Here is a 27,046-nt window from a genome sequence, read left to right on the forward strand (position 1 = left end):
TTGCAAATAAAGTTGAAGAACTTTATTTAGGTTAATTCAGACATGTCAATAAGACAAAAGTATTGCTTTAACCTAATGACCGAGATGCATTTTAATGCTTTGCTTACAGAACCAACTTGGAACTTGAATTAATTCATCGAGGAGGGAATTTATGTTCAGGTGGTGCAAGTACAGCTGGTAAAAGGTCGTGTTTAAGTAAGTATTAAGTAGTGCTAACTTTAAAAAAAATTCTAATTATGTCATGAAAGCACATGCAGGCAAAGTGGTCTTTTAGTGTATTTTCAGATTCTTTTTATGTTTTGTATAATCACTTTTAATAGTGATTCTATGCTTTAAATCATTAATCTTGTACTTAGAAGAATCATGAATATTTAGTTCTTTATATACTGTGATTACTCAGTAAGTAAATGTAATTAATCAGAATTACATTGGTTCAAAATTAAAAATACATTATTCTCAACTATAAATTGTCCTCAAACTTAAATTCTTTTAAAGAATTTTTATGTTGTGTGGACTTAAGAAAAACTTTTTATAGACAATTTGTGTCGCCTATGGATTGTAGCTGCTATTAATCAGTAAACAGATTTGTACTATATTTTGATGTATACAAATATATTAAAATGGTAGATGTTTGCTCTTATTTATGAATATGTTAAAATACTAGTAATTATTTAAAAACCAATATAAGTTTTAAAAAATATGTATATTATTTTAGAAAGATACATATGTAATTTTGGAATTATTTCAAAGCAAAGTACTGATCAAAAATACCTTGCAATTTCTAATAAAAAGATACTAACTTGTGTGAAATTTAAACCAAGTTAATTTTGAAATTCTTACTAGTTGTATTAGATTTTTGTGTTATCACTTTGTACTTAGAAGTTTAAGGTTTTAAAAATTATTGTTTACTAAGTATTTAATCTTTATTAACCCCTTGACATAGGCACTTAAACACTACTTATACCCAGTGATTTAATATGTTTTATAGGGGAAGCTGTTGATAAATCTGAGTACTAGCTTCTAGTCTATTTGAATTTGTAGAAACTATAATTTCGCTTTTATTCTTTCTTGTTAATTTGTTGTTTGGTAGTGGTTGACTTAATAGTTCAGAAACTGTTATATTAGAAAGTGTTTAGTAAAGGAATTTTAGTTTTATGTTCAAAATCTACTTTTTTCCCCCTGAGGTACTTAAATTTATACAGAGGCTTGTAAATGGTGAATTTATCCAGAGTGCTAAAATTAGCACTACTAAAATTAGTAGTAAAATTACTACTAAAATTAGTAGTGAAAGTCTAACAGCATCCACTTCAGTAATCACTGTCAATTTTGTTTTGAATTATTAAGTTGATAGTTACTTCCAGGCTTCTGTTCTTTTTATTTTCTAATTTAGTGAATATGAAATTTCAATGTGACCGTATAGAAGCGGTCATGATGAAGCTTATCCTAAATACAAGTTAATACTGTTTTTAGTTTTCTTCTTTTCCTTATCAATTGTGTTAGCTTCCCTCCCAACTTTATTAAGATATGATTGACAAATAAAACAATTTATGTATTTAGGTTGTACAACATGATGGTTTTGATTTTAGTTTTCATATGACTTATTATTGTGCAGCTACTTATGCATTACTTATCCTATTTATTTGTAAAAGCAGCTCTGTGAATCATGTGTGCAGAAAGTTATATGTTCTATAAAATCACACTATATTGCAAGTATGTAAACTTAATGTATTTATTATTTACTCAAGCCTTACTCATACCTAATTTAACACAAGAACATACTGATGGTATTTCATAGATTCCTATGAAATAGTAGATCAAATATCTCATTTTTTCTTCTTCTAGTAGTTCTCTAATGGTATTAGTAAATAAAAATTCTCATTTCTCTGGAGTCTGCTCATAAGTCGATATTTTCCTTTTCCCATTCATTAGTTTCTATCCCATTCATTAGTTTCCCTCTTAAATATATCATTTAAAAAAGTCTTGTCTTTTTTTCATAATATTCTGGTGAAAGAGAAAATGCTCTACTAATTAAGCAAATGATAAAGAAAGTTACACTTTTGGAATAATGTTCCATCACAAATTCCTGATGAAATTGAAGTTTAGTTTAGTCAAAAAAATATTTAATAAATGTTATGTGGAATGGTTTGTGTAATGCCTGATATATAATTGGGCTTCCCTGGTGACTCAGATGGTAAAGAATCTTGCCTGCAATATGAGAGACCGGGGTTCAATTCGTGGGTCAGGACAATCCCCTGGAGAAGGGAATGGCTACCCATTCCAGTATTCTTGCTGGAGAAACCCATGGACAGAGGAGCCCGGCAGATTACAGTCCATGGGGTTGCAGAGTTGGACACAAGAAAGCAACTAACACAGTGAGAGATAAATATGAATGGAGACACACACACACACACCACACAGTGAGGGTAGGTGGAGAAGGAGATTGTTCTGTTAACCACAATGAAAGCAGAAAATATTATCAGCAAAATTTATACTGAAAAATCAAATTTTCTTGGAATAATGCTTTCAGCACTTTCATATTCAAATAAGTTTTTTAGTATTGAGCTAAAATGACCAGTACCCAATCAGAGTAAAGGTTCCTAAATACATATCTGGGAAATTTTCCACAGTAAAAAATGAGCATTATTAATTCACATAGCAATGTACTATGGTATTTTAATAATACTTTACATTTGTACTTTTAAAGTTTATAAAGTACTTTCACATAAATTATTGTCTTTAGAATAATAATGTGAAATAGATGTTATCTCTTTTTCATAGAAAAGGAAACTGAACTTCAGAGTGATTGCATTGCCAAGTCATACAGCGGAAAATGTCAAAGCTTGCAGTTGAACTCAGCTCTCTGACATTAAATTCAATTATGTAAGACATATCTCTTACCCTTAAGTGTCCCAAAGGATGCAGTACCTTTACAAACATTCATCCATGGGCTTAGTCACTGCACACTGTTACTGCACACTGTTGCCTTGGGATCTTTTCAGGCTCTGCCATGCCATCTGTCCTGCTATCTTGCTTATCTTTGCCAGCCTTTCACTCTGAATCTTATTTTGTGTTGGACCACTCCTTTAGACATTTTCTCAAATCCTTATTCCTTCTTTGGATACCATGGGTTCTCCTTTATTTTTCACCAGTTTGCTGGCTGGTTCCCTCTTACTCCTTCCCCCTTGATCCGTGTGGATCACCTCGCACATACAGCTCTGCTCCTGATTCTTAGGTCAGAACTCTGGACCGCCTCTTTATCCACTGGAAGCTCAGGCATTAAGGACCTTGTATTCAACAGATAAAACTGGTTCTAGATAATGTAAGATATAAAGTGTTAAGTTCTAAAGTAGAGTATGGAAAAAGTTCTAGAAAATTTGGAAGTTTGGGATCGTATCTAGCTTGTAAAAATTAGTGAAGCTTTTGATGTTTCTGAACAAGATTTTGAAAAATAAGTGAATTTGGAGTTTTTGTTACAAATTAGTGTATCTACAGATAAGTACCACCAATTTGGTTAGCAGTAGATGTAGGACAAAGCAGATGTAAAATTGAAGGCATAACTTTCTTATTAAGAATAATGTTTTATTAAAATTACGAGGTTAATTTATTCATTCAGGTGATTGGAAAAGAGACATGAAACTCCATAGATTCCAGTGAAGTTCACAGGCTTTCAATACTTTTGTGCCATGATATTCTTAGTGTATTTCTCAAGTAGAAATTGTTGGAACAGTGACTGTGGTGGGGGGTGGGAGGAAGCGACATCATTGATAAATTGTTAATATTGGATAATTTTTTAAAATTATCTTTAGTTAGATCAACATTTTCCATATCTTTGGGTTTTAGCTTTCTGCTTATTACTGTAGTTTAAGCTACAGTTCATATCACAAATGGATTTCATGATTTAATAGAAATAAAAATTAAACTTCAGTCAAGAAAGCTTAAGACAAACCCTTGCTTTGACATTTTCATTTGAGGAGCTTTAACTTAATTTTGACATAATATATAATCTTTTCAAGAAATGATGCATACTGTGGGGGACTGCCCCCTGTGTTTGTTATTCCTAGGAAGGAATCCAGCTTGACGGTGTGCATGCAGCATGCAGCTCAAAATAGTTGCTCAAAGATAAATTTTTGGTGAATTCAGAGTTAAAATTATTTTGATGTTAATTTCACCCTGCAGTAATACTCCATAAGGATATTTTTAAATACTATCACAAAATTGCTATTCAGTAGTCTCATCTTATTTTTTAACAGTGGTAAAACCTTGATATCTATGGCTTAGTAAGGTCTTTTTCAGATTGAAAAACTATGAATTCTACAAATAGGTTGAATCACAACTTTTGTTCTATTCTTTTTTGTTACCTCGTAACAAGAAGAAAATTTGGCCACCAGATTATTATAATGGTCAAAATGCATAAATGAATGTAAAAATGTAGAAATTGCCTTCAGAATCCATTCTTCATGAGTAGGCAGATAGTTTAATGGCAGCCTCATTTAATCTCATGGATTCTGTTCCTCATAGTATCCAACCAGAGAATTGTTGTAAGAACTTAGTTTTACCATAGACTATAAATCTCAACACTACTGTTTCTACTACTTCAATACTACCATTATCAAATTGGGGATGGGGGTGGTTAAGGAGACCGGAAGCAAGATAAAAGTTAATTTTCAGCCTAGTCTTTTCTTTTTTAAGCACCTAATTTATTCTCTTGGTCGTTAAAAGGTGGGGTTAGAAGGAGAAAATGGGATTTATTCCCAAAGATTGATACAACTTCTTTATTGAAAACTAAATACATTATTAATGTGGGGAGGCCTGGTTAGAGATGTGGTTTAAGATTTTGAGCTAAGAGCCTTAGAGTGATTTCAGCTGTTCTTTAAAGTCTTTCTGCAGGTCCTGTACTTTGTGGTGCAGGTACTAGGCCTTTCTGTGTTAATGGTATGGTTATTTCAGGAACTAAGTACCTCAGATAATCATTTCCACTATCAGGCCATAGGAGTCCTAAGATCTTGCTTGGCTTAGGGCAGGGCAGTTCCTCTTCAGCAGTGCAATTAGAACCCTCTCCCCTGTCCCTCGGGAGAAGACAATGGCACCCCACTCCAGTACTGTTGCCCGGAAAATCCCATGGATGGAGGAGCCTGGTAGGCTGCAGTCATGGGGTCGCTAAGAGTCAGACACGACTGAGTGACTTCACTTTCACTTTCCACTTTCATGCATTGGAGAAGGAAATGGCAACCCACTCCAGGGTTCTTGCCTGGAGAATCCCATGGACAGAGAAGCCTGGTAGGCTGCAGTCCATGGGGTCGCACAGAGTTGGACACGACTGAAGCAACTTGGCAGCAGCCCCTGTCCCTCATCTTAAATGGGATGCTTAAATTAGATGTGGATTCATGGAGTATGTCTTCTTTGGTAAGGAAGAGATTAGGAGTCCTAAGAACTGACCTTTTTCTTTACCCTTCATAGGACTACCCATGTGTGGAGGCAGAATTGTGCACCTCTTCATATTGTCCTATGCCATGCTGTAGAGGTGAAGGGGGAGGCTGGTCACCTAAACCTGAAAGTAGGAGAAGAAAATTCCATGAAACTAATGCTATGATGCTTGAGGTAACCAGAGAACAATGGCATAATATGCCTGGGAGTGGAGGCATAGTAACTGCAGGAGAAGAACCCAGCATGAAAAGTCGAAGTACTAAACACAGCCTTTTCTTTTGGTATTTTTGAATTTTCACAAGGGATAATTAAAGCAAAGCTCATCTACTTTAACTTGTAATTGTATATCCCTTTATTAACTAGGAGCAATAGAGATAGAAATAAAGAGGTGGGGGTGGAAAGGAGCAACATAGAATACAGTGTTGGAAGAAACACTGGGTTGGAATTAGAAGATCTGAATTCTAGTCCTGTTTGTTATCTGTTGGACTACAGGAAACTTGCCTGACTTTTTACCTTGCAGTAGAAATGGGGATTATGACACCTGTGCCGACCATCTACCATATCTGTCATGATTAATGACAGATGATATTAAATGCCAAATGTTATTAGATACGTGAGCTAAAGTATTTTATATATGTGTTTGTGTATAATACATACACACATATATATAATTTTATTATTATTGATTTTTTTCTCAATCCTTTAAAATTCCTAACATAACTGCCACTTTATTCCCTGTCTGCCTTGGCTGAATTGCTGAGCGGTGGGGCAGGAAAAGCTGAGTCAGCTCCTGTTACTCAATGGCATGAATTGCCTGTTTCTAAGGAATCAGAGCTACAGATCTTCATCTTCAAGTTGTTCCCAGACCTCACCTGCAAGTTCTCTCAAATTTTCATGGGTAATTTCTCAGGCCTGTGTAAAGGAACCAGGGGAATCTGATTCTTGTTTGAAACATATACCCACACCAATTACATTCATCCCAGGATAAATGGGTCAGAACCATTTCCTCACTTTGATTATTCAGTTACAGAGAAACTGAGATTTATTTTTCATGGTAATATAGAGTCATTTGGCTAGTTAAAATTTTTTTCATTCAGTTCAGTTCAGTTGCTCAGTCGTGTCTGACTCTTTGTGTCCCATGAACTGCAGCGTGGCAGGCCTCCCTGTCCATCACCAACTCCTGGAGTTCACCCAAACCCATGTCCGTTGAGTCGGTGATGCCATCCAACCATCTCGTCCTCTGTCGTCCCCTTCTCCTCCCACCCTCAATCTTTCCCAGCATCAGGGTCTTTTCAAATGAGTCAGCTCTTCGCATCAGGTGGCCAAAGGATTGGAGTTTCAGCTACAGCATCAGTACTTCCAGTGAATATTCAGGACTGATTTCCTTTAGGATGGACTGGTTGGATCTCCTTGCAGTCCAAGGGACTCTCAAGAGTCTTCTCCAACACCATAGTTCAAAAGCATCAATTCTTTGATGCTCAGTGTTCTTTATAGTCCAACTCTCATATCCATACATGACTACTGGAAAACCATAGCCTTAACTAGACAAACCTTTGTTCACAAAGTAATTAATGTCTCTGCTTTTTAATATGCTGTCAAGGTTGGTCATAACTTTCCATCCAAGGAGTAAGTGTCTTTTAATTTCATGGTTGCAGTCACCATCCACAGTGATTTTGGAGCCCAGAAAAATAAAGTCAGCCACTGTTTCCACTGTTTCCCCATCTATTTGCCATGAAATGATGGGACTGGATGCCATGATCTTCGTTTTCTGAATGTTGAGCTTTAAGCCAACTTTTTCACTCTCCTCTCTAACCTTCATCAAGAGGCTCTTTAGTTCTTCTTCAGTTTCTGCCATAAGGGTGGTGTCATCTACATATCTGAGGTTATTGATATTTCTCTCGGCAATCTTTATTCCAGCCTGTGCTTCCTCCAGCCCAGCGTTTCTCATGATGTACTCTGCATAGAAGTTAAATAAGTAGGGACACAATACACAGCCTTGACGTACTCCTTTTCCTATTTGGAACCAGTCTGTTGTTCCATGTCCAGTTCTAACTGTTGCTTCCTGACCTGCATACAAATTTCTCAAGAGGCAGGTCAGGTGGTCTGGTATTCCCATCTCTTTCAGAATTTTCCAGTTTATTGTGATCCACACAGTCAAAGGCTTTGGCATAGTGAATAAAGCAGAAATAGATGCTTTTTTTTTTCTTGACAAGTATTTAAACAGTGATAACTGCAGTGATAGAATGAAAATCTTGAATGATCTAGAAATGCAGGCAGTTAAGTTTACCTTAAGTAAATTTTATCAGTGGTACAATTTTAAACAGAAGCAGTTTATAAAAGTCATTAGGATAACTCTTCCCTTTAATATGTATTTCCATCTTAATTCAGACTTAAATTGAAGAAAGTAGGGAAATCCACTAGACCATTCAGATATGACCTAAATCAATCACTAATACAGTGGAAGTGAGAAATATATTTAAGGAACTAGATCTGATAGATAGAGTACCTGATGAACTATGGATGGAGGTTCATGACATTGTACAGGAGTCAGAGAGCAAGACCATTCTCAAGAAAAAGAAATGCAAAAGAGCAAAATGGCTGTCGGAGGAGGCCTTACAAATAGCTGTGAAAAGAAGAGAGGCGAAAAGGAAAGATATACCAATTTGAATGCAGAGTTCCAAAGAATAGCAAGGAGAGATAAGAAAGCCTTCCTCGGTGATCAATGCAGAGAAATAGAGGAAACAACAGAATGGGGAACACTGAGATCTCTTCTAGAAAATTAGAGATACCAAAGGAACATTTCATGCAAAATGGGCTCAATAAAGGACAGAAAAAGTATGGACCCAACAGAAGCAGAAGAGATTAAAGAGAGGTGGCAAGAATACACAGAAGAACTGTACAAAAAAGAACTTCATGACCCAGATAATCACAATGGTGTGATCACTCATCTAGAGCCAGACATCCTGGAAAGTGAAGTCAAGTAGGCCTTAGAAAGCATCACTACGAATAAAGCTAGTGTAGGTGAAGGAATTCTAATTGAGCTATTTTAAATCCTAAAAGATGATGCTGTGAAAGTACTGCACTCAATATGCCAGCAAATTTGGAAAACTCAGCAGTGGCCACAGGATGAGAAAAGATCAGTTTTCATTCTAATCCCTAAGAAAGGCAATGCCAAAGAATGTTCAAACTACTGCACAATTGCACTCATCTCACATGCTAGTAAAGTAATGCTCAATATTCTCCAAGCCAGGCTTCAGCAATACGTGAACCATGAACTTCCAGATGTTACAGCTGGCTTTAGAAAAGGCAGAGGAACCAGAGATCAAATTGTCAGCAAATGCTGGATCATCGAAAAAGCAAGAGAGTTCCAGAAAAACATCTACTTCTGCTTTATTAACTATGCCAAAGCCTTTGACTATGTGGATCAGAATAAACTGTGGAAAATTCTGAAAGAGATGGGAATACCAGACTACCTGACCTGCCTCTTGAGAAATCTGCCTGCAGGTCAGGAAGCAACAGTTAGAACTGGACATGGAACAACAGACTGGTTCCAAATAGGAAAAGGAGTATGTCAAGGCTGTATATTGTGACCCTGCTTATTTAACTTATATGCAGAGTACATCATGAGAAACGCTGGGCTGGAGGAAGCACAAGCTAGAATCAAGATTGCCGAGAGAAATATCAATAACCTCAGATATGCAGACGACACCATTCTTATGGCAGAAAGTGGAGAACTAAAGAGCCTCTTGATGAAAGTGAAAGAGGAGAATGAAAAGTTGGCTTAAAGCTCAACATTTAGAAAACAAAGATGATGGCATCCAGTCCCATCACTTCATGGCAAATAGATGGAGAAACAGTGGAAAACAGTGAGAGACTTTATTTTTGGGGGCTCCAAAATGACTGCAGATGGTGACTGCAGCCATGAAATTAAAAGATGCTTGCTCCTTGGAAGAAAATTTATGACCAACTTAGACAGCATATTAAAAAGCAGAGACATTACTTTGCCAACAAAGGTCCGTCTAGTCAAGGCTGTGGTTTTTCCAGTGGTCATGTATGGATGTGAGAGTTGGACTGTGAAGAAAGCTGAGTGCCGAAGAATTGATGCTTTTGAACTGTGGTGTTGGAGAAGACTCTTGAGAGTCCCTCGGACTGCAAGGAGAGCCAACCAGTTAATCCTAAAGGAAATCAGTCTTGAATATTCATTGGAAGGACTGATGCTGAAGCTGAAACTCCAATGCTTTGGCCACCTGATGCAAAGAGCTGACTCATTTGAAAAGACCCTCATGCTTGGAAAGATTGAAATGGGAGGAGAAGGGGACGACAGAGGATGAGATGGTTGGATGGCATCACCAGCCTAATGGACATGAGTTTGAGTAAACTCTGTCAGTTGGTCATGGACTGGGAGGCCTGGTGTGCTGCAGTCCATGGGGTTGCAAAGAGTTGGACAGGACTGAGCGACTGAACTGAAGTTAACTGTCTTAATGACTAGTATGAGTTATACTAAGAAATAATCTTCCAGTTTAGAATTCTTAGGTGTTTAGAAATAACTCACAGAGACACAGAATTTCCAAGCTGGTGCTGAGCTCTTTGTGTTCAGTTTCCTTAACTGGATACTTCTCAAGTCATAAAAATTGTTTATGGTGTCTTGTGTATATGTATGGTATTCTTAGCCATACATGTGAAGCTCTCATTTTACAGTAAAGTGGAGTTATATTTTTAATTTGTAGATTTTTTTGGTATTATAATCTTACTTTTAATATTGTTAAAGATAGAATAGATTGCTAAATCTTATCTTTTGTTCCAGCTGAGAGTTCTTATAATTAAATCTTTGGTTTTTTCCAAGGACAAACTAGTCTTTCAGTGGTGTTTCCTGTTTTAGTAATGATATGTTTCTCTTGTGATTAAACACATTTCAATACCTTAGACTTGTCTCAGTTGTAAAGAATTTGATTAGGTGTTGCAGAAAATAGAGTTCATTTTCCCAGATGAGTTGTCACAGCAACCAGCATTGTGAAGGAAATAGTGGGAACAAGTAAGTCAACCACTGCTTTAGTAGTCAGAGTTGAGAGGTCACTTCTTTGGGGAAGTGAAATTAGGGCTGATGAATTGGCCTCCTTCTTGCTTAGTAAGCCAGTGTGTCATTACAGCAGAAAAGGGCGTAAGTCCATCATGAATATTATGCTTATATTGTATGATTTTTAAAAACAAAGATTATTGACATATCATGAAATATTCAGTGTACTTAAAAAATCCTGTTAAATGTCAAACACTGTGCTAGCGTGGGAAGTACAAAGAGGAAAAAAAGTAGTTATCTTTTTAGGGAGATTTTACTGTCTAATAGGAGAGGAAAATGTGAAAAAATAATTACAAGGCTGTATTAGAAGTGCTAAAATAGAGGTAACTCAAGTGTAGAGAATGCTTAAAGCAAGGGATGATCACATCTGTCTCAGGTATGTATTAGAGAAGACTTTGCAGAGGAGCCCTTGAACCTGGAAAGATGAATCAGGTTTGCTTGAAGAACAGGAAGATGCCATTCTAGGCTGAGAGGACACCTTGTGAAGACACGTGGGGGAATACTTGCTAAAGGAAGGGAGGAAGGAAGTTTAATAAACCTGAAAAAGAAGATAGGGGTTCTCTCTCTTGCAGTGACTTTTAAGGGCTTTCTATGACTCTTCTTTCAGTGGTTCACCAACCAATTACGAGACAATATGAATAGATTTATTGTTTACAGGAATTGGAAGTGGTTGAAACAAAAGACTTGAAGCTAAATGAAGACTTTGTTGAGTTATCTACTTGAGAAATGATACAGGGGGTAGAGTGGAGTAAAAGAGGATGGGTCATAGGAGGCAGAAACAATAGGATTAATTGGTTTATCAATTAAACCAATAGGCCAAGTTTTTCCTTGGATGTTTGCATGGGCAGTAATGTCATTCACTCAAATGGAATTGTAAGAGGAAATGAATATCAGAGCTAGGCTGGGCTATATAATCAGTTTAGTTTTGCATGTATAGATTTTTGTGGTGCCTGTCAAACACTGGAAGTGCTAGAGAAATCTGTGAATTGTAAACTTGCAGGTAGAAGTGGAAGTTGAGCTTAAATGAAGTAGTGTATGGAGAATGAGAGGGAAAGAAGGCTAAGAAGAGATCCTTTTCCTTTCTTATGGAGAATGCCCCCTTTTAGGGCTCAGCAGAGGGAGAACACTTACAGGTGACTGAGAAGAAGCTGGGCGAGAACCAAGGAAGCATAGTACCAAAAGGTCAGGGGAGGAGAGAGATGAAGGTTACAAATATATGTTAATATTTATGTAGAGTGGTGGTTTATGTGGAGACCTAATGTTTCTTATGTAGTTGTAATCTCTAATTTTGGCTGTATTATCTCGTTTATAAATATTAAATTTATTATTTGGAATTCATCCATAGAAACCGTATGTGTATGTACGTGTATTTAAGCACACTATCTGCACACTACAGATATGTGTTCCTACTATAACTACTCATCACGTAAAACAGCCCAGAGAGTTGGAATTATCCTCAGTTTACAGATAATAAAACTAGGATAATTTGCCCAAGGACACATGGCCAGTACAGAGCTTGAATTCAAATCTAGGACTTCCTTAGTCCTACTGGACAGTGTTGCCTGTTTATTGAAATCACAGTTCAGTTCAGTTCAGTCGCTCAGTCATGTCTGACTCTTTGCGACCCCATGAATCACAGCACACCAGGCCTCCCTGTCCATCACCAACTCCCGGAGTTCACCCAAACTCATGTGCATCGAGTCGGTGATGCCATCCAGCCATCTTATCCTCTTTTGTCCCCTTCTCCTCCTGTCCTCAGTCCCTCCCAGCATCAGGGTCTTTTCCAATGAGTCAACTCTTTGCATGAGGTGGCCAAAGTATTGGAGTTTTGGCCTCAGCATCAGTCCTTCCAATGAACACGCAGGACTGGTCTCCTTTAGGATGGACTGGTTGGATCTCCTTGCAGTCCAAGGGACTCGCAAGAGTCTTCTCCAGCACCACAGTTCAAAAGCATCAATTCTTTGGCACTCAGCTTTCTTCACAGTCCAACTCTCACATCCATACATGACCACTGGGAAAACCATAGCCTTGAGTAGGCTGGAAGAAGCACAAGCTGGAATCAAGATTGTCGGGAGAAATGTCAGTAACCTCAGATATGCAGATAACACCACCCTTATGGCAGAAAGTGAAGAGGAACTAAAAAGCCTCTTGATGAAAGAGGAGAGTGAAAAAGTTGACTTAAAGCTCAACATTCAGAAAACGGAGATCATGGCATCTGGTCCATGGCATCCAGTCCCATCACTTCATGGCAAATAGATGGGGAAACAGTGGAAATAGTGTCAGACTTTATTTTTCTGGGCTCCAAAATGACTGCAGATGGTGATTTCAGCCATGAAATTAAAAGACGCTTACTCCTTGGAAGGAAAGTTATGACCAACCTAGATAACATATTAAAAAGCAGAGATATTACTTTGCCAACAAAGGTCCGTCTAGTCAAGGCTATGGTTTTTCCAGTGGTCAGCACACCTATAAATGAGTGATTTTCTCATTTCTCCACCCTTTTATAAATGTAGGTATAACTTTAGAACTTTAAAATGTGTCATTCCAGAAAAAATTGTCTATTCCTTTTGCTGTTGTTATTCAAAAATTTAATAATATTCTTTCTTGGTATAATTGCTTTTCAACTTTTAAAATCTCATGCACATGTGTGTGCGTGCTCAGTCACTTCAGTCGTGTCTGACTCTGTGACCCCAGAGGTAACCCGCCAGGCTCCTCTGTCTATGGGATTTTCCAGGCAAGATTACTGGAGTGGTTGTCATGCCCTTCTCCAGGGATCTTCCTGACCCAGGGATCAGATGCTTGTCTCCTGCATCTCCTGCATCGCAGGTGGATTCTTTACCACTTGGCTACCAGGGAAGCCTGTCATGAGCATATTTGGTGTTTATTACATTTTTCCATTATTTTTTGGTTTTTAACTTTTTGATATGATCAAAAGTTCTCCTCATCCTACATCTACTAATGTCAATATTTGCTCCCTTGGCAGTGAAGAGCATGGTCTCCTAACCAGTGGACCACCAGGGAATTCTCAAAGATATTTTTATTGCTAAATAAATTTTAGAGTTTACTCTTATTGATATATCTCAGACTGAATTTTGCAAACACAGTGAATTAAATAAACATAGTGAAAAGTATTGATTGGTATTGGCTTGTTCTGCTTCCTATTGAAGTTATCTGCAATTTCCAGGATTGTTTCTGAAAGATAGATGCACCTCCTTAGATATGTTATCATCCTTTAGTTCTCATTAAAGCTAATACCAAAGACTCTTGTCATATATTAATACCTTTAGAAGATGCAACAGGGTTATAATCTCAGTTCTTCATAGGAATGGAAAAGGGATTTGTGTTACAAAAGGAATTTTATACTTTTCTTTTAATCATTAAAACCTCAAGGAGAACTGAAGTGGTAGAAAAAACTAAGAAGTAGGAAATTTTGAAGTTGGATTCCCTGGTGGCTCATATGGTAAAGAATCTGCCGGCGTTGTGGGAAACCCAGGTTTGATCCCTGGGTTGGGAAGATCCCCTGAAGAAGAGAATGGCAACCCACTCCAGTATTCTTGCCTGGGGAATCCCATGGACAGAAGAGCCTATCAGGCTACAAATCCCCTGGATAGAGGAGGGCTACTCCATGGGGTGGCAAAGACGTGTGGCAAAGTCACACGACTGAGTGACTGTCAGTGTCATCAGGAATCTTGAATTCTGTTCTTAGCTTTGCTAATAAATATTTAGGGTGACCTGGCAAGGTACTTCCTTTCTCTGGGCCTACTTCCTCATCTGTAGAATAAGGGACTATGAGAAAATGAAAAGTTTTCTTCTAACGTTTGTGTTTCTTGAATTATGATAAAGTCTAGGAAATTAGACATTTGCAACATTACTTTTATGCTGGCCATGGTTTCAGTGTAAAGCAGGTTAGTAAAATTGCCATGTCTATGCTTTTGATTAAATCAAAGCTTCAAGTTAATTGACTTTTGTCTTGAAAAGAGATAGTAAAAAGAGACCTTTTATTCACTTAAAAACTTAGATAAGAATGCAAAACTCCCCACTTGGCAGCTTGAGTTAATATTTCTGCTAGAGGATTGTTTTTTTAAACACTTCTTGGTTTTAGACACTTTTTAAAAAAATGATGAATTATATATATACTTCATAAAAATCTTATGTAAAATTGAGTTGAAATAAAATAAGAATAACCAGTATATCGTTATCATATTATTTCACTGCTAAAAATGTCTCTAGTTCTTATTGTTATCAATGGAACCAGGTTACTAGAAAAACTGAAAATTTGGGAAACTTGTCTCAAAACAGTGGATAACTATATTATCTACCTTACAGTTTTTATGAAAATAAATTGGGATAAGTCTATGTAGGTGATTTAAATAGTGCTTGGCACTAATAAATACTCAGCTAATCTTAACCATTAATAGGATGAAGAAATTTTAAGAGAAGATTTAGACTACACATTGACTTATAGGCAGAAGATGAATAAGAATAAGGTGTTTAAATTCTTGTTTGTTATACAGAGATTAGATTGAAACAGTTGTAGGTACAGTGTTCAGCTCCTCCCCAGCCTCCCATTTCTTCTGCAGTGCCCCACAGAGTGGAACGTTTATTTTGTTCGTCTTATAGCTTCATGTCTTACAGATGATTTCTTCAAACTACTACCCCCACTAATATTACTAATACTTACATGGATGGATCTCAAGTTATTCTAAAGTATAGCTAATTTCTAAGTCACTTGCTCAGAGATACAAAATGTTGTTTAGTTTTGAGTATTTTAATTTAGAGAGTCAGTGACAACAGTATGTTTATGCCATTTGGCTTTTTTCTTTCTCTCTTTAGGAATTAATTCTAATCACATGTCAAAAAGTATTATCTGACTTTCTAGAAAGGGACTGTTGATTTATTTTAATTCAAATATTTTGAGTATTTAAGAGAGTAATTTAGTTCCAGTCCTTGTCATTTATACCAGAAAAAGGACATGTGATATGAAAGCAAAATTTAAAAATTTTTTCCCAAATAATTAAAAAATTGTAAACAATTCTTTTTCTAAATGTTGTAGCAGAATTTTGTCAAAAGTTGAGACTGATAGATTATTGTCATGGTATCTGTCATAGATTATTGTCAGAAGAAATGAAAATAGCAGAATAATTTTTCTAAATATTATTCTCATTTCCATTATTTTTTTCTTCATGTTGAGTCTAAAGATGAAATCACAATTAAATCTAAAGAATATTTAGGAGAAAAAAATTAGGTAAAGGAAGAACTTCACCTAACAGTGGTTTATATGGATGTTATTCTCCATATTACTCAGAGTAGGGTATTGAAGATAGTGAATTTTGGTTAGGAGATCACAGCAGAGAAAACTACAGGTTACCAAGATCAAGGCATAAAGCCAAGGAAAGGTAGATCTCTGACAGAAGATGAGGAAAACAAACCACTTTTGTATTAAGACTGAACATAAAAGAACAGTCCAAGTTCTGAATTTATTTGGATATGTATCTCAGTGAAAGTGAAAGTTGTGTCTGACTCTTTGTGACTCTATACAGCCCATGGAATTCTCCAGGCCAGAATACTGGAATGGGTAGCCTTTCCTTTCTCCAGGGTCTTCCCAACCCAGGGATCGAACCCAATTCCCCTGCATTGCAGGATTCTTTGCCAGCTGAGCCACAAGGGAAGCCCAAGAATACTGGAGTGGGTAGCGTATCCCCTCTCCAGGGGATCTTCCTGACCCAGAAATTGAACCAGGGTCTCCTGCATTGCAGGTGGATTTTTTTACCAACTGAGCAATCAGGGAAGCCCTCAGAGTTTACCTTAAAAGAAAGCATGAAGTTGTTGGTACTTACACTTGGTGAATTATAAGGAAAGGAAACATTTTTTTAAAAATTACTAGAAAATTTGCCTGAATATTGTTCTGGACAAATTGTGTGAACTTTCTAATTACTTTTCCTTCAATTTATTTAGATCAGCTGTTCCATGTATTAGCCTTGCACATGCGACTTTATAGCATTGATTCTGAGTATAATCCTTGGAGAAAGCTCACACAGTTACTAGAAGAGATGAGTTCGCAGTAAGTATTATTGAAAGATTAAATTCAGTTAAAACTTTTTTGAAAATGATTAAGTATAAAAATAAGATTGAAGTTCATTTTAATATGTGAATTTTCCTTATGAGACAAAAATACATGATAAAAATTGAAAACAGTTTATTATATTTTTATACCATTTATGTACTAATTATTATTATTACTATTTATACTATTATACCTTATGTTAAATTTTCATAAAAATTCCTACTAAGTGAGAAAATCTTTTAAAGAATTTCATTGGTTTTTATATAGACAAAACATTCAGAGGCACATGATGGCCGGTTGTTCTTTTCATGTCATAATTGATCAAAGGGTTCAAGTAACCTTAGACTTATTCCTTCATTGTAAAGTTCCCCACAGCCTTTCGCCTTACGATGTTTGAAACCTATGATCAGTCTTGCCTTCATTAGGTACTACAGAATACTGGTTTAAAAAAAGACACAAAAACCTGCTTTATGATTTATTAGCTAGAAACACACTAGTTTTAGAATCTGCTTTTTAAAAATAACACATGACAACCAAATTCCCACATCATTAAAATTTTTGAAATGATACACCTAATTTATTTACTCCTTATTTACAGAAATACAGAATCTGTACTTTATGCTACCACTTGTGCAATCAGTGGTAAACCATTTCTGAGGGAATTTGAATAATAGGTGAGGAAGTGGTGACCCCTAAATTTTTTTCTTCTTAAGAACTTTGAGCTTGTAAAGAAGAGATGCCAGAGAGACTTAAGAGGCAATAATAGGATTCATAGCATTAATGGAAGTTTATCTTTGGAGAGAAAGACAAGTATTAAAGAGATACTTGTAGAGAATGGAGATATTCAAAGAGCTGTCTTCCTTTGGCAGTCCCATAAGCATCATAGAAGCAGGGATTGTTTACTCACATGTATCCAATGCCTAGCCAACAGTTAAGTAATCGCCATTTTGCTGAATGACGAAGCCTTATAAAAGATTTCAGCAGTTTTTATTTATCCCAAATCTAGTCTGACATGTAGCTTCAGAATTTAGCTGATTCTGAATGCTTAAGATTTACTTTTGTTCTCTGACATGAAAAATTAAACCTGTGATCAAAAAATTTAAGTTTCTAAAGGAGTTTTAATTCTTTTAGAATGAAAAGAGCTACTCTATAATATATTCTGTGTATTTTATTGTATTATACATACCTTCAGTTCAGTCCAGTCGCTCAGTAGTGTCCGACTCTTTGCAACCCCATGAATTGCAGCATGCCAGGCCACCCTGTCCATCACCAACTCCCGGAGTTCACCCAGACTCACGTCCATCAAGTCAGTGATGCCATCCAGCCATCTCATCCTCTGTCATCCCCTTCTCCTCCTGCCTCCAATCCCTCCCAGCATCAGAGTCTTTTCCAATGAGTCAGTTCTTCACATGAGGTGGCCAAAGTATTGGAGTTTCAGCTTTAGCATCAGTCCTTCCAAAGAACACCCTGGACTGATCTTCTTTAGAATGGACTGGTTGGACCTCCTTGCAGTCCAAGGGACTCTCAAGAGTCTTCTCCAACACTTAGGTTTACTGTTTTGTCTTTTATAGTATATTTTAAGTTCTGCTTTGGTTATTATATCTTTTTTTTTAAACTTTGAAAATGTTAAAGCTTTTCTTTGAATTTTATATTAGTCCTAAAGTTGAAACTGGAGAGAGAAGGCAATGGCACCCCACTCCAGTACTCTTGCCTGGAAAATCCCATGGACGGAGGAACTTGGAAGGCTGCAGTCCATGGGGTCGCTGAGGGTCAGACACGACTGAGCGACTTCACTTTCACTTTTCACTTTCATGCATTGGAGAAGAAAATGGCAACCCACTCCAGTGTTCTTGCCTGGAGAATCCCAGGGACTGGGGAGCCTGGTGGGCTGCCGTCTATGGGGTCGCACAGAGTCGGACACGACTGAAGCGACTTAGCAGCAGCAGCAGCAAAGTTGAAACAACTTTTAACAAGAGATATTAACCATGCCTTTTCAATTTAACTTGTTTGTGAATTGATTTTTTTATAACACGAATATTTATTCTTTAATATGAAGTTTGTGATAGCGAGTATCCTAAGTGCCACCCCATTTGTAGTGAAGCTAATTCTCTTAAATTCCATTTAATATTTTGTTTGATTTCTGTAATTTGAGAGATCAGGAAGATTCACAATCAAGTTAATATGTCCCAATTGTTTAAGTTAGTAAGACCTAGTAAATTTTCTAGGTAATTTTTTCCTATTAGGCAGAATCAAAGAAATATGTGCCTAGAATATTATATTTTTAGGCAAAAATGTGGTCCTAACTTTTCTTTTTGAGATTTTTTAGTTGCTTACGAAAGTTTGATTTGTGTTTCACATATATGTGAAATATAAAGTGAGTTAGAAAGAAAATACAATACTGTCTAAAGTGATTATGCATTTTTCTTTTAGACTGGGAAATGAGGAACAACAGCCTGAGGTTCCAATTCTTTATCATGATGTTACATCCCTTTTGCTCATCCAGATCTTAATGATGCCTCAACCCTTACACAAAGGTATGTCTTTACAATTTAATCTTAGATTATATTGTATATATAATGAATATTCTAAAAATTACAGGCATAAATATAACATTCAGTCTGATGGAAATATTCTGAGATAAATAACATTGTAATCATGTATTTCTAAAGATGAGTGAAATAAAGAATTTTTCTTCCTTGTGGGTCTGTTTTTAGCTCTTTAGTCAATATTTAGGTAAAGATATGGGGGTTTGTGAAAAATAGAGCAAACTGTCAGCTTTAATGCCTTTACCTATCTACATGCATAGATATTTTCATATAGGAGTATCATAGAGTTATTAAAAATGTGATGACCCATTATTTTTAATTAGTGTTAATATCATACTATTAATTTTTACGTACTAATTTTTACTAGTATGATATTGATAGCATTCATAATTATTGCTCCCTAGTTGTATGAGTTTTAAGAGTTTTTAATATTTTTTGGATATTAAACCTGTCTGGATATATTATCTTCTTTCATTCAGTAGGCTACCTTTTTTGTTTTATTGGTAATTTCTTTGCTGTGCAAAAGCTTTTTAGTTTGATGGAGTCCCATTTATTTTTGCTTTTGTTTCCCTTGCCCGAGGAGACATATCCAAAAAAATATTGCTAAGAGTAATATCAAAGAATGTACTTGCCTTTGTTTTCTTCTAGAAGTTTTATGGTTTCAGGTCTTACATTTAAATCTTTAATCCATTTTCAAGTTTATTTTTGTATATGGTCTGAGAAGGTGGTCCACTTTAATACTTTGGCATGTAGCTTATTTTCAGTTTTCCCAGCACTGTTTGTTAAAAGAAGCTGTCTTTTCCCCAATCTTATATTCTTGCCTCCTTTGTCATAAGTTAATTAACCATATACATGTGGGTTTATTTCTGGGCAGGGAAGTCAGTTTGTTTACCAGTTTTCAGAAAAATAAGTAGGTTTTTTTTTTTCTTTCTTAGCATCCTCCAAAGGTGATTGCTTTTCTGTTTTTTATAATTATTATGAACTAATGAATTTTAGCAAATGAGATGTCTTTTAGTTCTTGTGTAGACTAATAACTGTTTAAACACTTGTGTTTGGTTTTAGTTGGCTTGTGTCCTGATAATATGACCCAAGCAATCTTTGGTAGCTTCTTCAAACTAAGGCATTTTAATCTGTGGTTTAGGTGTTCATTGGAAAAAACACATATTTAAATAAAACACTCACACCATTAGGTGATGTGCACAATTACTGAAAGTATGAAAAAACTCCTTGTAAGTTCAGAATGCTTTTATCCTAGACAAGTAGAGTTGAAATTTAATTTTTATTAAAATAGGCTAATATTTGATTAAATAGAATCTCTATACTTGATTGAAAATTAATTCTATCTCATATTAGGAAAGTATTTTGAGCTCCAGAGTATTGGAGAATGTTTATTAAAGTGCTGAAATTAGTTGTGTTCCTAGACTTCCTGGAAACCATTCTAGTAAAGATTATTAAGGTAGCCTTTTGTTTTGATCATAGACTTCCATAGTGACTCAGAATATTACATTCACATGATCTTTCTACTTCTGTTATTCCTTAAACATACCATACTGAAGAGGCAACTTTATCATTGCTACACATACCTTAAAAACATACTTGACATTGTCTTTAAGCAGTTAATCTATAGTTTGCACACAGAAATAAAGATTTCTTTCAGGTAATTTCACTGTTTTTGAAATGTCCCTTTTCCTCATTTCAAAAGTCTCAAAATAGCTTTGGTGGCCTAAAATGTTTAAGAAGTGTTTTTTGAATGGATTCAAGACAAAGACTGTTGGAGCTTTTATTCGTTTCTCCACATCCTTCCTTACATTATTAAAAGAGCTTAATTTGGAACTCCCTGCTGCCTAGTGGGCTTTCCTGGTAGCTCAGATGGTAAAGAATCCTCCTGCGATGTGGGAGACCTGGGTTGATCCCTGGGTTGAGAAGATCCCCTGGAGGAGGAAATGGCAACCCTCTCCAGTATTCTTGCCTGGAGAATCCCCATGGGCAGAGGAGCCTGGCGGGTTACAGTCCATGGGGTTGCAAAGAGTCAGACACGACTGAGTGACTAAGCACAGCACAGTGGCCTTCAAGGAATTCATGAATCTCTGAATGATGTAAAAAAATTTCTATGTATATGTACATTTTTTATGAGAAGTTCCATAGCTCCTACCATATTTTCAAATGAATCTTGACCTCTAAAACTGAGCTATTTATAAATTCTCCTGAGAACACTTGGTCATAAAGCAAATAAATAGTTCTGTAATAAGGAATGGCAGTAAGAAAATTACTTTTGAGTAGTTGTAGAATCAGATACAGATTTTAATGGGGTGAGAAATGAGAGGGAGATGAGAGAACAGACATAGTGAGCAGAGAGTGATCAAGAGTGAATGTAGGGAGAGAATAGAGGCTGTATGTGGATATAATTCAGAGTTTTTTTTCTTTTTTTTTTTCTGAGCAGGTTTTGAGCATGTTTAAATGTTTGCCATTTCTCCCTTATTCACTTGATAACACCTGGTGCTCCTTTACTGGGAAGCCATTTTCTTGGCTGTCTCTTTTCCCCTTTCTCAAGTAGCTTGTTCATAGTTCTATTTCAATACTTGTCTCTTTGTCATAATAGTAGATTTTCTTTAATATTACTCGAGACTATCGATTCCTTCAGGACTTGCACCGTTTTGTGTGTCCCTTGTGCCTGCCTGGTACGTAAGGTACTCAGTAATGTGCAGTGAAGGTGCTAAACCTCCAGTTATCTTATTTTCTGGTAAATTGCTTATTTTCTCTTGAAATTCAAGAAAGCGGTTACTTTACTTGAAATCTTTGTATCTTAAATTGTGATCACTTCTGTATAATGTTCTTTAGTAATGTTGGCAGTTTATTAAACCTAAACCTCAATTGCCCTGAAGTATACCCAAGGGAACAGCATTAACTACCTTATTCATTGTTAGATGGATGTGGGATCTTTTCCCAGTTCTGTGTTGATTAAGGCAAAGAAAGTCTTATTAAGCTGTTTGTGTTCATTACTCGTCAGAGGCAAAATAGGCTGAAGCTTATCACACGGAAAACCACATCACAAATTGTTTTTTGTTGTAGACTAGACATTTGAAGAGGATCAGAGCACAATAGTAACTCAGATCATAAAATGGAAGACTAAGAAGATTTGATATTTTCATGGATATGTGCAAAATGCTTTATGGAAGAGTATAATTTTTTTACCAAAAATATTCATGATAATTTTAGGAAAAGACTAAGTGTCTGATACTGTCTTCATTACATCATGTTTATTCTATGGTTTTTCACGTTTGGGTTTTATTATTTTATATATACTCTATCTTGTCCTTAAAGAAACTTGGAGCATTTGGTATCACCTTAACTCTAAAACAGTTTATGGAAAGAAACTTTTGCAAACACTGCAGTCCTCTTGGTCTTCTTGTTTATCATCTACCCTAAGCCTGGTACTTGTAGGCAAGCCAGTAAATAAATGGGTGTTAGGTGAATAACTGTACCTTTCCAGGAGAGTATAGTTTCCCTGGATTACTTTTGCAAAACACAGCGCAAATACCGTTGGATAGAGTGCATACTCACTAAGTACTTAGTTGTCAGATTTTTAAAAATTTCTTGTGTATTTTTGCCTTACCCACTGAAGAAAATCTGATGTACTCATATTTTGTTGTATCATTCCAGAGTCAAGCTGTCGTTTCAGCCTAATGTCCGTATTCTTTGAACTGTATTACTGTTTCAGGATCTTTATCTTGATGAAAACAATCAGAAATATGAATAAAGATTTACACGTGATGTCTATTTAAAAAGTTGCTTCATTGCCTTCCCTGACGGCACAATGGTTAAGAGACTCGTGCTTCCATGCAGGAGACATGGGTTTGATTCCTGGCTGGGACGCTAGGACCCCACATGCCACACGGTGTAGCCAAAAGAAAAAAATAAAATTGTATGTTTCAGTTGTTTTTTTTTTTTTCAACAATGATGAATTGCATTCTGATAACAAAATGATGGCTTCATCTTCTGAAATAGTGTGATGAAATAGATGTGGCAGCTACTTAGTAGTTCAGTTCTCACACCAATTTAAATAAAGAATTCATTTTCATTTGTGATTCTAAGGAAAAATTCACTTTTTAAAGAGTTTCAGGCTTACATTTCTACCTTACCAAACTTATCTCAATGTGATCAGTAGGGGCAACTTTAATTATTGAACCCTTGAAAGTGCCTTGTCTCCCCAACCCCTTCCCTTTTTCCTGTCATGCACTATAAAACTTAAAATATGTACCGTTGTTTAAAGTCTGTTTGCATCTAACACATTTTAAATTAATATCAATCTTCCTTTGTTTACTCTCAGGTGGTTTGATAGTGGATTTTTGTTTTTTCTAAAAAAAAAATTGAGAATGGATGTCCAGTTCTTTTTTCCTCCATTTTAAATTTTGGTTATTATATTTGAAGGGCTTTGCTCTCTTATTTTCAGAGAGGGCAGTGGCACCCCACTCCAGTACTCTTGCCTGGAGAATCCCATGGACGGAGGAGCCTGGTGGGCTGCAGTCCATGGGGTCTCGAAGGGTCGGACACGACTGAGCGACTTCATGTTCGCTTTTCACTTTCCTACATTGGAGAAGGAAATGGCAACCCACTCCAGTATTCTTGCCTGGAGAATCCCAGGGACGGTGGAGCCTGGTGGGCTGCCGTCTATGGGGTCGCACAGAGTCGGACACGACTGAAGTGACTTAGCAGCAGCAGCAGCAGCTCTCTATTTTAACTTTGGAAGATAATAACCTGTTGACTTAATATACACCTCAAATGAGCGATTCCTTTGTTTTTTCCCTAAGTCTCTAAAAGACATTGATTTCACACATGGCAAGTATTCAGTAAATAAGTATTTCTTAAATGAATGAGTGAACATGAGAACTTAAGTTTAATCTGTAACTTTAAACTGCCAGTTTAATTATTTTAGATATGATGATAATCAAGGTAGACAAAATAACTTAAAAAATGGTACTTTCCTATAACAAGAAGCTAAAATTATGCTGAAAGTGGCTGTTGTTTCTTTAAGTACATCATTTCTTTTAAATTAAAAATTAATTTCTGTAGTTTATAATGAGAAAAAACTATATGTGAGTAGTGTTTCTAGGCAGTATACTTGACTTCCTGGTTAAAATCATTTTGTTTGTGCTTAGTAGACAAATTCTGTTATTAAACATTTAATCATTATGAATTTTTAAAATTTTGATGATACCATCCTTTCCTATTCTTTGATGATTCCAAATATCTCCTGCCAGTCTACAGCTCCCTGGTGAGCTGCACTTGTACACATAATGTTACATATTCCTCAAACATATGTTTGAGGAATGTGTACATATTATACACTTGTATACATATTACACATGTATGTTACATGTGTACATATTCCTCATGTTACATATTACACATGTTACACACATTACACATGTTACATATTCCTCAAACATATTATATGTTTGAGGAATGTGTACATATTATACACTTGTACACATAATGTTACATATTCCTCAAACTCAACATATATATTAATTCATCTTCTTCCCATCCATGCTTGCTCTCTTCCTCCATTTTCTATTTTAGTCAATACTACTACTGTTGATATTTACCCTTTGTAGAATGAGAGACTATCATTATTTTCTACCTTGAAAGCTGTACTAAATTCTATAATATCTGTCATTTAAATATTTCTCTAATTCAGCCCATTCTTTTCAACAGCGCCTCTAATTTGACATGTGCTAGAGTGCTTTTGCTATCTGCTAATAGGTATTCTTGCCTCTAGTCTTGTTTTAGTGCCTTTCTCCTAAGAAGCAGCAGTATTTTAAAATTCAAATCTAATATTATCATTGTACTGCTTAAAATTACTTCTCATTGCCCAGTCTAAGTTCTGTAAATAAAAAACTTACAGATACGAAACAAGTAACATAGATAGTAATAATAATAACAGATATTTACTTATTGCCACTGCCAATCCACTGTTTTAAGCTGAACCATCATTTCACTTAACCCCTTTAAAGTAGGTGTTATTATCCACCTACTTTAACAGATGAAAAAGCAGAGTGTTTAACTAACTTGCCTAAGATCAGAAGAGTCAGAATTTAAACCTAAACAATTTAGGCTTCATAGCCGAAATCCATTGTTAACAATGATGTCTTTGGTTTGATATAATTGGGGATTGGGGACTGTGGCAAGTATGCTTGGCCCAAGAGGGCAGTTACTATTTAGCTCCAGATAATTGTCAGCATGTAAGAATGTGGGCCCAATACTGTCAGATCTTCCTATAAGTGGAAATCTGGACTTTTACAAGAAGTGTCCAATGTGTCCAATTTTTAAATGTCAGTAACTAAAAACAAAGCAAGATAAACATCTCTCCAGGTTGCATTCAGACAAGTAGCCTTCAGTTTACAACCTTTGGTCTTCAGCATACAGGTTACATTTCTAGCTTCATCTCTCATGGATCACTACTTACAGTCTAGTTACACTGGGCAGTTTACAGTACTCTTCCTATTGCTCACATCACACGCTGAACATACATATAGCCATCTGTTTCTCTCACTATCCAGACCCTAAGTTCTCATTGTCTGTAACCTGGCATGTGTTAGCTACCTAGGCATTGGGATGTTTAGAAATCTATTTAGAGGTAGCTTATAAGCACAAAGAGCATGAATGGACTCACATAACCATACTATAGGAATTGGAGTCCTAAGGATGATCAGAACCAGGGCTTCAGATGCTGGCAGAGTTCTTGCCATCTTGGATCTATCCTTCTAACTCTGTGGCTCTGCTTCATTCACTTTGGCCTTAGACAGTCTCTGCCGTAGACTAGGAACATGACGCCTGATATTTCCAGACTCACATCTTTACACCTTCCCTTTACCTCCAGTTTAAAAATCCCAAATAAGTACTCTGGCTCAGCTTACATCAAGTTCCCACCCCAACCCATCAGTATTGGTAAGAGACAGCATGTGTGTGTATGTATGCATATGTTTGCAGGCACACTGCACACATACACAGAAACACACACAAATTTCAAATCAGGCAAGATTCTTCCTTAGGGCATGATTTTAAGGTGTCATCTGACTAACTGAAGGCTCCAAAGAGGAAATGTTTTCATTTGTACAGAGACCCAGTGGAAGGATGCTGAATACTTCTTTTTAAAAGATCCGTCTTGCTATAATAAACAAACAAAAAAGATTGCAGGGGGCAGGTCATGCAGATAAACTGCTGTGCAGAAAAGAGTTCAGAAAGGAGAAGGCCTGACTGCTATCCTTTGAAAGACCTGCTTCCAAGGTCAGCCCTTGACTGGTATCTGGGATCTTTGATTTCAGGAGGGTTTCCATCATCCCACTGATAAAACTGGCTCTCTATGCCCAAACTGTACAGACAGTGTAGTTTATGATGAATGTACTTGTTTTCTTCCTGGGAGGTATGTGCCAGGCCGTGGGTACCTCTGTGTGATCAGCTCCCAATAAAAACCTTGGGCAGAGCCTCTTAATGAATTCGCGGGTTTGTATTTCAGACATACTGTCCCAGCACCTTGATGGACACATCCTGTGTTACTCTGCAGGAAGAGGACTCCTGAAAGTTTCCTCTGAACTTCACCCAATATGCCTTTTTATTTTCCTTTGTATTTTTTGCTGTAATAAATCATAAGACTATCTGCTGTCTTGTGAGTCTTCCTAGTGAATCGTCAAGTCTCAAAGTGGTCTTAGGAACCCCTGACACAACTATTTAGGCTGAAATTAATAGGTGTGGGCAAGAAGTGATGGACGCATGGTCCACGGTGTTGGGACTCATTTGAAAGATATTTAAAAAGAATTGATGGGATTTGGTGATTGTTTTACTGTGGGGAGAAAGACATAGGAAAGTATCAAGGATGTCTACAAGTTTCTTAATTTAACAACTGATTAAGTGGTAGTAGCCGTTTACTAGGGTAGTAGC

At 36.4% G+C, this 27,046-nt stretch overlaps 1 protein-coding gene across 12 annotated transcripts in view; it reads left to right on the forward strand.

The window, feature by feature from the left end:
- UBR3 (ubiquitin protein ligase E3 component n-recognin 3) overlaps positions 1-27,046 on the forward strand; it is a 205,024-nt gene that overhangs the window by 161,720 nt on the left and 16,258 nt on the right. For 6 of the 12 annotated variants that reach the window (XM_086357087.1, XM_086357109.1, XM_086357120.1 and 3 more), the window contains 3 exons: positions 110-195; positions 16,454-16,559; positions 18,993-19,096. In XM_086357087.1, coding sequence (XP_086213213.1) covers positions 110-195; positions 16,454-16,559; positions 18,993-19,096 — 296 coding nt within the window. Of the gene's footprint in view, positions 1-109; positions 196-2,778; positions 2,881-16,453; positions 16,560-18,992; positions 19,097-22,177; positions 22,894-27,046 lie in introns of those variants that run through there. The other 6 variants (XR_015147496.1, XR_015147497.1, XR_015147499.1 and 3 more) reach the window with 3 other exon arrangements.

The sequence above is a fragment of the Bos grunniens genome, chromosome 2 (assembly GCF_055505025.1).
Source record: "Bos grunniens cultivar Pamir isolate PY7600 chromosome 2, Bosgru_T2T1.0, whole genome shotgun sequence".
NCBI classification, from domain to species: Eukaryota; Metazoa; Chordata; class Mammalia; order Artiodactyla; family Bovidae; genus Bos; species Bos grunniens.